Source organism: Lepisosteus platostomus, chromosome 26, assembly GCF_059453375.1.
Source record: "Lepisosteus platostomus isolate fLepPlt1 chromosome 26, fLepPlt1.hap1, whole genome shotgun sequence".
Classification (NCBI taxonomy): domain Eukaryota; kingdom Metazoa; phylum Chordata; class Actinopteri; order Semionotiformes; family Lepisosteidae; genus Lepisosteus; species Lepisosteus platostomus.
The window spans coordinates 14782923-14794123 of NC_142636.1; the positions used below are offsets into that span (position 1 = coordinate 14782923).

Consider the following 11201-nt stretch of genomic DNA (forward strand, 5'->3'; position numbering starts at 1 on the left):
TCTGCTTTTTTTGCTTTTTTATTTTCCTGTCCTGCTTCCTCTGTGAAACAGGGTTTCCCCACCTGTGGTTCAGGACTCAGTCCTTCTGTGTTGCTCCGTCATTCCCAGGTCCCGACAGCCTGGCATCCCCGGACCCCTTCGCTCTGGTCCCCCGCGGCTCCCCGGAGAGAGGCGTTGGAGAGGAGGAGGAGGAGGCGGGAGGAAGGACGGCGTCTTGGGAGGCGGAGGGAGAGCTGCCCGTGATGCCTGAGGAAGAGGAGGAGAGGGGAGGGGGGGCGGAGGAGGAGGAGGAGGGCGAGAAGGAGGAGGCGACGACGACGACGACGGCCCCGGCACCAGCTCCGCCACCCGGACCGGCGCCAGAACCGGGCCTGGCAGCGATGTGCTCTGAAACGGCGCCGCCGGCTGCCGAGTCTCCCCCTCCCCTTCCCGACGGAGATCGGGAGACGTCCGACCAGGGTCCCGAGGTGGGGGGGGGTGAGGCGGCTCCGGGAGAGGGATTGTCGCTCCAGGGAGCCAGGCCGCCCTCGCCGCCGCCGCCGCCCCCCTGGTTGCCGGGGGCCGACCCGGGACCGGGCCCGTTGGAGGGAGGGTGCCCCCTGGGGGCGGACCAGGGCGACGGCGAAGCTTCGGAAGGAGAGGAGAGCCAGAGGAACAATCTGGAAGCCACCCTGATGGAGCTGCTGGAGGAGATCGCGGTGGGGGAGCTGAGCGCCAAGCAGGGGCCGCCCATGGGCTCGCCGGAGAGCCCCGCGCCCGCGGAGGAGGCCGGGGAGAGAGGGGAGACGGCGGAGGCTCGGGAGACCCGGGCCGACATGCCCCCTGTGCCGCCTGCCTTCCCGGTGGAGTGGATGCGGGGGATCGTGGAAGACGTGGAGAGTGCCGTGGAGGAGGAGGAGGCGGAGCTGCGCGCCCCCGACAGCGGCCCGCTCCCCGCGCGGACCCCCGGGAGCCCGGGGGGGCCCCCGCTTGGCATGGAGGAGACCCTCGGGGAGGCGGAGACCGTCCTGGACAGGGACGGGGGCAGCACCGGAGTCCTGGCTCTGCCCTGGATCGACGGGCTCCTGCAGGAGGAGCCCGGAGCGGAGCCGGAGCCGGGCGACCCGTCCGGGGAGGGTGGGGTGGGAGTCCCCGCCACGCCGCCGCCGCCGCCGCCGCCGGGCTCCGCAGGTCCCCAGGGAACGACGGCGCCCCCTGCGGGCATCAAGCAAGGAGGCCCCACTGCGAGGGAGGAGGAGGCTGGGGGCCCCGAGGAGGCCATGGTGACGCCCCCTGCCCCTGCCCCCCCCGCGCCCGTCAGGAGAAAAGCGGGGAGGCCGCGCAAGAACCCCAAAGTCCCGCCGCCCAGAGCCGCGAGCGAGGGAGCGGGCGTTAACCCGCCGGAGGCGCGGGTGGCGGCTTGGCGGGGCGGTGCTTCGGGGACCCCCCCCCCGCACAAGCGCTCCCGGTCGCTGCCGCCCCGGGGGGGCGCCGAGCCCGAGAGCGAGGCGGCCACGGAGGCGGAGTCTCTGGACGAGCCCGGCGTCCAGCGCCGCCGGAAGGTGGGCCGGCCGCGGAAGAGCTCCGGAGAGCGGGTCATGAGGATCGGGAGCCTGGGGGCGCTGGGCATCCGGCACCTCCCTCGGGAGCCGCGCCTCGCGGGGCTGTGGGACCCCGATCCAGCGTCCTGCGGAAAGGGGGGTACCGGCACCCCGGACCAGCCCGAGAACCACTGGAACAAGCGCGCGAAGTCCGACCGCGTCTCCCCGACGCCGGACGCGCAGGGGGACGCTGGGGTAGGGCCGGAGGAGGAGTCTCGGTCCCGGAGTCCCGGAGGGCAGCAGTGGAAGAAGGCAAGAGGGAGGTCAAGAGCCCCTGGGGTCATGGAATACTCTGGCAGTCCCGCGGGAGAGCCGCCGCGCCGGAAAGCTGGGCGCCCGCGGAAGAGCCCGGCGAGGGACGGCGCTGCTTTTGATTTCCGGGGCGACGGCGTCACGGAGAGGAAACCGCCGGGGGTGGCGGCCGAGGCTCCCGACGGCCTCCAGCCCAGGAAAGCGGGGCGCCCGCGAAAGGCGTTCCAGGAAGGGAAGAAACGGACCAGGGAGATCCTGAGAGAGGAGGCGCAGATGTCCGAAGCCGTTGCCGGGTACCGCGCGGAGCACCACAGGGATGGTCCCATGCAGCGCAGGGGCACCTGGGAGGGGGGAGTCCCGGAGCGAGAGGCCCGCTCCGTCAGGGGACACTTCAGGAAGCGCCGGAGGAAACGGCGCGTCTCCAGGGCGCCGCCGGACGAGCTCGCGGGGGGGTCCAGCCCAGGTGGGGAGGAGTCGGAAGAGCACGACCCCGCCGGCACCCCCGAAGCGTTGCCTCGCAAGCACGGGAGGTTCTGGAAGCCTGCGGGCAGCGCCGTGAAGGAAGAGGAGACGGCGGAGGAAGGCGGGGACGAGGAGGAGCGCGGGCTCGTCGGCGCCGGGGCCGCTGGCCGGCGGGTGGCGGGGAAGAGGAAAGTGGGCCGGCCGCGCAAGAGAGCCCGGCTGCCCAAGACGCAGGAGCCGGGGGCGGGGGGCGCCGTCTTCCCAAACCACGTCGCGGCCCCGGGGCGTCCGGCCCAGCCCCGCGGGTCCGAGGTGAAGAAAGAGGAGGACTACCCCGGCCTTGCGCCGCGGTCGCCCGAGAACTGCAGGGGCCCGCCCAGGACGCCGTCTGCGGACCAGAGCTCCGACTCCGGCGCCGACTTGGCGGCCTCTCGGGACGCCAGCCCACGGCACGCGGGGCCCCGGCTGGGATCTGCCGGGGAACGTCCGCCGGACCCTTGGGGTTCTGGGCCGGCGCTCGCCGCCGAGCAGACCCCCGGCTCCGCGGTGACCGCGCGCCGTAAGGCCGGCCGGCCGCGGAAGAACGCCGCGAAGGCGGACCCAGTGGAGCTGGGAAGACGGGTCAAGAACGGCGCCGCTGGAGACGGTTCCCCGGGCTTTCCAAGCGAAGCGATGCCCCGGGAGGTCCCGTGGGCCGGCTGGGCCGACAAGCAGCCAAGGAAAGTGGGGCGACCCCGGAAGGCCGCCGGCGCGCCCGAGGAAGCGGAGCCTCAGGAAGAAGGGAGGCGAGAGGCAGGAGCTGGTGTCGGCGACATCACAGAGCAGCCGGTCCTGTCTCGAACCCAGGGCCGGGTCCCGCCTGCGGCTGACGACGCCACCCCTGCTGCGGGGAACGTCCACCGGAAGGGCAGGTGGCCCCAACGAAGTGCTCAAGAGGGAGAGGGGGGGCGAGAGGGGGGCGACACCAGCTCCCCGGAGCTGCCAAATAGAGCCGCGCACCGGAAGGGCCGGAGGTCGTGGAAGGCCGGACCGCTGCCTGACGCAGGGCAGCTCAGCGCAGAAGACGGGCAGGAAGAGCCTTCCAGGGATCTTCCCGAGGAGCTCGGCAAGACGACCCGGCAGGAGCTCCTACTGGCGTTCCAAGGCGCCTCCCATTCCGATGGCTCTCCCGAGAGGCAGCTAAGGAAAGCTGGGAGGCCCCGAAGGAGCGAGAGGGGGGCGGAAGCGCGGGGAGCAGATCCCGGCAGCGTCCAGGAGGAGCAAAGTCGGGATCTTCCCATCCTTCCGGGAGAAGAGGCTGCCTCTGGTGCCCAGGGCGGCGAGTTCACGGCCAAGGCAAAGCGCAGAGTCGGGCGGCCCCGGAAAACGCCTCTTCAAAGCAGCCCCCCGACGGAGTTTGCCGAGGAAAGAGGACGGGATACCCCGGACACCCGGAGAGCCGGCGCACAGTATGGAGACGATGCTGGAGAAGTGCCCGGCAGCCATCACCCGGCGAAACGAGGAAGGAAACGCCGTGAAGAGGCGGACAGCGATCCTGCAGTTCCCGAGGCCGCAGGGCACCCGGCTGACCCCTCTGTGTCCCACCCTGGCACCCCGACCAAACAGCGCAGGAAAGCGGGGAGGCCCCCAAAGAAACGGGGAAGGGGGCGAACGCGATGGGAAAACGGGGCGCCGGCGGCGGGGACAGCCGCTGAGGATCCACTCCTGGAGACGGGCAAGGATCTGCCCTCGGGGACTCTGCAGCCACTCCCGGGGGACCACGTGGAGGTGGGTGTGGATCCTTTGGAGAAGGGCGGGAGAGAACTGGATCTGCCGACGGGTCTCTCCCCGAGTCTCCCAGAAGACGAGGAGCCCCCAGCTGGCCCTTACGCATTCCTGTCCACCGCCAAACTGCCCCGGAAGGCGGGGCGCCCGCCGAAGAGACAGTGGAGGTGGAAGAGACAGAAGGTGACGGAAGAGCAAACCGAGGAGTGGAGGCCGGTGGAGAATTCCCCGCGGCCGCCTGAAGCCGGGACAGGAGCAGAGGAGGTGGCCGAAGACGTTTCTGCACCCGGGGCGACCCGCGGCAGTGCACCGGGGGGGGCGGGCGCTCGCACCACGGAGGAGTCTGACCAAGGAGAGGCCGACGTTCCACCCAGCGGCATCCTGTCGCAGAGCACGAGCACGGAGCCCGCAGGGCAGCACCAGACCCAAGGAGACGACTCTCAGCCTGAGTCTCAGGAGTCTGAGCCCCTAAACGTAGAAAGGGGCAAGGAGGAGGTTGCGGGCATGGGAGAGGAATCGGAGAGAGGAGAGCAAGCCCTGGACAGGGCAGCCCCCACAACGCCCAGCCCTCCCCCGGGCAGTTGCGACACAGCAAAGACGGAGCTGGTCGTGCCAGCGTTGCCTCAGGAAGGTGAGGAGGAGGAGGGATTGATGGAGTCGGCACAGGAAGGGGCTGGGAAGGGGGTGCCGGACAGGAGCCTGGACCCCGAAGGAGAGGCTAGACCGTCGGATCCAGCTGAGCAGGGGGAAGGCCAGGTCCGAGGGGTCCAGGTCTTGGATGCGTTGGATGGAGATGTGGCGATGGCAGGGGCAGAGGTGGCGGATTCTGGAGAAGAGGCAGGATCGGGAGAAGGGGACCATCTTCAGGATGTGCAAACCAAGGCGGGGCAGGAGGGGGTGGATCAGCAGCAGACCTCCATGGAACTCAAATCTGTCCAGCCTGGTGTGATGCCTGCAGATCCAGGACCAGAGAATACCGAGCAGGAGCTCATCTCCAGGGCACCTGTCCAGCCTGGTGTGATGCCTGCAGATCCAGGACCAGAGAATACCGAGCAGGAGCTCATCTCCAGGGCACCTGTCCAGCCTGGTGTGATGCCTGCAGATCCAGGACCAGAGAATACCGAGCAGGAGCTCATCTCCAGGGCACCTGGCCAGCCTGGTGTGATGCCTGCAGATCCAGGACCAGAGAATACCGAGCAGGAGCTCATCTCCAGGGCACCTGGCCAGCCTGGGGAGATGTCGACGGATCACCAACAAGAGAAGACCGAGCAGGAGCTGTCCATCAAGGAGCCAGAAGCTGTCCAAGTGGGAAAGACGTCGGGACAGGAGACGACTGAGCAGAAGCCGAGCTCTAGAGGACCTGATGTGGTCCAGCCTGGGAAGATGCCTGCAGAACCTGGACAGGAGAAGACTGTGCAGGAACCAATTTCCAGGGAACCTCCACCCATCCAGCCCGAGGAGATGCCCACAGAACCGGGACGGGAGGAAACCGATCAGGAGCTGACCTCCAGGGGACCCAACATTGCCCACGCTCCTGAGCTAGCAGTTGTGGCAGAAGGGGAGGGAGTCACCCTACAGTCCAGGGCCTCCCAGACGGGCCCTGAACCTCCGGAGACCCTGGGCAGGAAAGGGGGCAGGTCCAGGAAGGGCCAGCGGCGGTCGCAACAGGTCCCGGCTGTGCAGTGGGTTCTGCGGAGCAGAGATGGCAGGAACCAGGCCCAGATGGGTTTGGGCCAGCAAGAGGCAAAAACGGCCGCTCCGCAGGCCGCCCACCCTGAATCTGGGACTCGCCTTACCCCAAGACCCCAGGAGCTGGCAGGGCCCGTCCCAGAAACACGTCACCTGACGGCGCCTCCGCCAGACGACGGCGTGACCGTGGAGACTCAGGCTGAATCCGTGGATACGGATGAGCCAGCCGACCTCCGGCCAGAGACCCCGGCGTCCCCGCTGGAGGCGGTGATCGAAGTGGAGGATGCCTCGTCGGTCTCCTCGGACCCTGCCGCAGGACTCCCGCGAGAGAGGGGCCTGTCGGGGTCCGGCGCGGTGAAGGCGGAGAGAGAGGAGGTGCCCGTCGTGTCCGCCGAGGAGGTGTCGGCCACGGATTCGGAGCAGCCGTCCACCGACCCGGACCCGGACCCTGAGCCGGACCCGGACCCGGACCAGACGCCGCGCCGGAGCTCTCCGGGGGAGTGTATCCTCCTCGGGGAGGCGACATCGCCGGACCGCGCCGCGGGGCCGAAGAGAGGGGTGAGGGAGAGGAAGGAAGAAGGGGAGGAGAAGGGCGAGGAAGGGGAGGACGTCCCAGAGAATGCGAGGGAGGGGCCGGCCCAGGCCGCCGAGTCGCTCTCCACTTCCTCTGTGCCGCTGACGCACAGGAAGCCCCCCAGGCCCTCGAGGCCGCTGGGCAAGACGCCCGTGGAGTGCCAATACTGCGGGCGCTACTTCCGCCACATCTCCCCTTACATCATCCACCTGCGCGTCCACACGGGCGAGAAGCCCTACAGCTGCCAGGTCTGCGGGAAGAGCTTCGCCCAGCTCTCGAACCTCAACTCGCACCGCAGGCTGCACGAGGCGGCCCGGCTCTTCCCGTGCGCGCACTGCGGCCGCCGGTTCCAGCACCAGGAGGGCCTGCGCTTCCACCTGCGGGTGCACGGGCAGACGCCGGAGGGGCCCGAGGGCCGGCAGCCCGCCCCGCCCGGGGAGGGGCAGGAAGGGACTGCCGCCACGGGGGCCGGGGAGGCCCCGACGGTATCGGACCCCCCCTCCGAGGGGGACAAGCCCTTTGTGTGCCACGAGTGCGGGAAGGCGTTCCGCTACGCGGGGCCCCTGCAGATCCACATGCGTGTCCACAGCGGGGAGCGGCCCTACTCCTGCAGCGTCTGCGGCAAGGCCTTCAGCCAGATCTCCAGCCTCAACACGCACGAGAAGACGCACTGGCCCGTCAAGCCCTACGCCTGCAGCATCTGCGGGAGGGGCTTCACCCAGCTGGGGGCCCTCAAGGCCCACTCCCGGACCCACACCGGAGAGAAGCCGTTCTCCTGCGCGGACTGTGGGCAAGCCTTCACCCAGCTCGCCAGCCTGCGCGCCCACCAGGCCTCCCAGGTGTGCTGGGGGGAGGGAGGAGGGGCCGGGGCGCAGGGGGAGAGCGCACCCCGGTGGCCGGGGCTCCCCCTGCAGGGGGAGAGGGCCGAGGGGCCGGGGGAACCCCTTTCCTGCGAGTTCTGCGGCAAGACCTTCCGCTGCCAGGGGCCGTACGAGGCCCACCTGCGGTCGCATGGCGGCGCGCGGCCTTACCGCTGCGGGGACTGTGGCAAGCAGTTCGCCCAGGCGTCCGGCCTGGAGGCGCATCGCCGCAGTCACGACAAGAGGGAGGTGGGACCGCCGCACCGGTCCCCTCCAGCATCCCAGCCACTGCAGCCACAGCACCCTCCCCTTTCCTGGAAGAACGGCACTCCCAGCTCCCCCGGTTTCCCCCAGACGAGCCCCAGATCCCCCGCGGAGAGACGCACCTGCTACATCATCCACCCTGACCTGCTGGGCCGGGGCCCCAGGGAGCACGAGTGCCCCGTCTGCGGGCGGCTGTTCGGGCACCCCGGGCGCCTGCGGGCGCACATGCTGACCCACGCCCGGGGCGCCGCGTTCGTGTGCGGCCGGTGCGGGAAGACCCTGCCGGACTGGAACAAGTACTGGCTGCACCAGCGCGTGCACCACCGCCGCAGCCGCGGCCGGTTCTCCTGCGCCGACTGCGGCCGGGCCTTCCGGTTCCCCGGGTCCTACCGGGACCACCTGCGGGAGCACGCCGGCGCCCGGGAGGCGGGCCTGCGGGCGCGGCGGCGCCCCGAGAAGGCCTACACCTGCTCCCTGTGCGGGAAGGGCTTCGACCACCCGGGCAACCTGGACAGGCACAAGCTGATCCACCGCGGGGCCCGGCCACACCGCTGCGCCCGCTGCGGCCAGGCCTTCCCCCACCTCTCCTCCCTGCAGGAGCACGAGCGGACCCACGCCCGGGCCCCCCTCTACCAGTGCGGGGAGTGCGACGCCGGCTTCAAGGCCCTGGACCTGCTGTTTCGCCACCAGCTGTGCCACGCTCCCTCGGACGACCGGCAGCCCTGGCGCAACGGGGAGATCGTGGGCCGGGGGGCGGCGGCCCCCCCCCCGCCGGAGCTCCCGCCCCCTCCACCCCCCCCTCCTCCTCCCTCGCCCCAGCCCCAGCCCGGCCCCCGCCCCCGCAGCCTGTACGTGCCCCCGCACCCCGACGACCTCTACGTCTACCCCGGTGCCGGTGTGCCGGTGCCCCAGGTGCGCGAGGCGCCCCGATCCCCTCGCCGCCAGCCCTCCCACAGAAACAGCGCCTACCCCTACGGCCCGGCCGGCCCCAGCGCCCCCGCCCGCCACCCCGGCCCCCACCCTGGACTCCAGGAGTGGAGGCGCTCCGACCCGCCCCCTCCCGCCCAGGGGCGCCACACGTTCCTACCTCAGCCGCCCAGCTCCAGGCCCCCGCCCCCCCGCGGCCCCAGTCCCGCTAAGCTTGCGCCTCCGCCGGGAGCCGGGTCGACCGTCCGGGTGGCCCCCCCGAAACGCCCCCAGGCCCCCGCCCAGCCCCCCCCGACACGCCCTCCTCCGCGCTCCAGCGAGCGGTCCCAGGCTGGGGCCCGCCGGGAGGGCCCGGCGGCGGCGGCGGCGGCTCCGGCGAAGCCCGGCGGGGCGGCGCCGCAGGACGAGGAGCGGGGGGAGAGCTTCGAGTGCGCGGAGTGCGGGGCGGAGTTCCACAGCGTCCCCGAACTGTACGAGCACTACCTGCGGCACGCCAGGGGCCAGCTCTGAGGGGCCGCTCCTGGCGAAGACGTCACTCCCGGTTGGGGAGCGTGAGATCGCCCTTTTCAGCGGATCTTGAGGACAGGGTCTGCTTCCAGACTCCTTGTCTCCTAAAGGAGTCCCTCCGGTGTTCCGCCGGGAAGCTATACAGAGACTGGGAGGCCACACTGCTAAGATTACCTCATTGTTGGGGGGGGGTGGGGAGGATAGGGGGGACGGGGAAGAGTTTGAAAGTGGAGGTGTGTTTTGGGTCCACATGCTTTAGATTAGGGGTCGTGATCATGCTGGACTGTAGATGAGAGCTCTGGACCTGGGGCATGGAGAGACTCCTACAGCTCTTCCTACATCGCCTGTTTCTGCGGACTGGGGACATTTCTCGATCAGTTAAGCGATCAGTTTGTTCAATCAGCAGACTTCTCGTCCTCGAGGGCCGAAGGATACTCCGGTTCTTTTTTTCGCGGTTCATAAGGACCCTGAGTTTGAAATCATGTGACAGATCACCGGCTGAACGGATCTCGAGGAAATCGGGGGGGGGGGGTGTGATGGCGACCAGCCCGACCGGCGGGACTGGGGCTCCCCAGCTGCAGGAGTGGGGGCGCCCCGCTGGGCAGAGTCTGTCTTCGAGAGCATCAGCAGGTCCTTCAGACAGGCTCGTCAGTTACACTCGGGAGCTCATCGAGTCGTTGAGTTCACCTCTGGTGATAGCCCAAGGACTGTGCCCACGTCAGGGGTCTTCATTAAGAGAAGCACCTGATAGCCTGATTTAAAACGTAATTAGCTCAAGTTAGGACGAGTCGGATGTTGGGTGTTTGGATACTGCTGGGGCGGCCGGGGTGTAGGATTTGAGATTTGGCAGTGTGTGGGGGGGTGGGGGGAGTGGGGACCTACGTTTTCTTAAATATTAAAAGGGCGGGAAGGGTGGGGGGGGACTTTTTTATCCCAGTGTATCTCCAGTGTGTCCGGACTGTGGAGAAAAAAGGGGTTTTATATTAAAGTACGTCTCCATGCCGACGGTGGATCGGTTGTGCCAAGGGGGGGGAAGGGCTGGGGGGGGGGCGCTGGACTGTGACCTCGTCTTGTGACGGTACTGCAGCGGGGCCGGGACCTCCTCTCTCTCCCTCCCTCTCTCACGCGCCTCCTTTCTCCAGAGAAACGCCACCCCCACCCTGCCCCGAATCTAGGGGACACCGGGAGCCGGCGTGGGACGTGCTGGGTGTTTTGGGGACCCCCCGCCGGGGTGACCCAAGAGGAGCCCCTGGCGACAGGGGGGAGTGGGAGAGAGGAGTTGGGCGGGAGCTGTCGGAGCTGTGGGAATAGAGGGGGTGGGGTGCCTGCAGAACATTGTCGTCGTTCATTTTGTATTTTTTATTATTGTTTTTTTAATTTCTCCTCCATGTCGTTTTACATTTCTTACACTGACAAGCCGCAGGGATGTCCCGGGGGTCTCTCCTGTGTGGGGCACCCGTGTCCCGGGTTCCCCGGGGTCTCTGCCATTTTATTTTCTGTAAACCCCCCTCCCCCCTGAACACACACACACGCACACACACACACACACCTCTCTGTCCACCGGGGCGGAGCTGGGGGGCTACACCTGTACAGTAACACCTTTCCTGAAAACAGCCTCCTGTTTCAGACGTGGAAATGAGAACAGAAAGCTCTCTGTGGAAAAAAAAACCTGAATAAAACAGCGATTGAAAGCTATCCTGTTATTTGTGCCTCTTTCATACGGAACGGTGAAGAACATGGCCTCCATGCACCTGTGCAGTTGTTTGTCTACAGGTGGTTCGTACGGATGCGCTGCAGGAGAATTCTCAGGTCTGCATGTGCAGGTTCCTCAGGTGACGAGTGCTGTTTTAAACTGCACTGCCTGCCGATTCCTCTCCGATTCTGTCCCAGCTTCTCAGGTGGTTGTAGGCCGTTCCTTTAAATCAGTGCCCGACTCATGGGGTACCCTGACTTCTGGCTGCTCCCCAAGTCCGCTTCTTTTAAGGTGTCCTCTCGTATATCCAGATGTGGTTTAGTTCAGCCAACACATGAATGGAGAATCAGAACACCTACGGCCCATTTAGCTCGTATCGGCTTCAACGAGATGGCTGGGCAGCACGTTCCACACCCCCACCTCCCTCTGTGTAAAGACCAGCCTCCTGTCCTGACTGAAGGAGCTCATCCAGCTGGGTCTTGAGAGAAACCAGGGTACCGGCTTCAACGAGATGGCTGGTCAGCACAGTGTTTGGCTTAGATCCGTAAACGTTACTCTACTCTTGAAACATCCAGAAACCCACGCTGAGCTGCCAAGTTAACTCCTCTATATACACCGTAAAGACAGGC

The 11201-nt window shown here is 67.9% G+C and overlaps 1 protein-coding gene across 1 annotated transcript in view; it reads left to right on the top strand.

Annotated features, from left to right (window-relative positions):
- Positions 1-11201, top strand: part of LOC148640345 (uncharacterized) — a 29701-nt gene that overhangs the window by 2967 nt on the left and 15533 nt on the right. Inside the window, exon 2 of the mRNA XM_088621613.1 lies at positions 109-8879. Coding sequence (XP_088477739.1) covers positions 243-8879 — 8637 coding nt within the window. The 5' untranslated portion in view covers positions 109-242. The remainder of the gene's footprint in view (positions 1-108; positions 8880-11201) is intronic.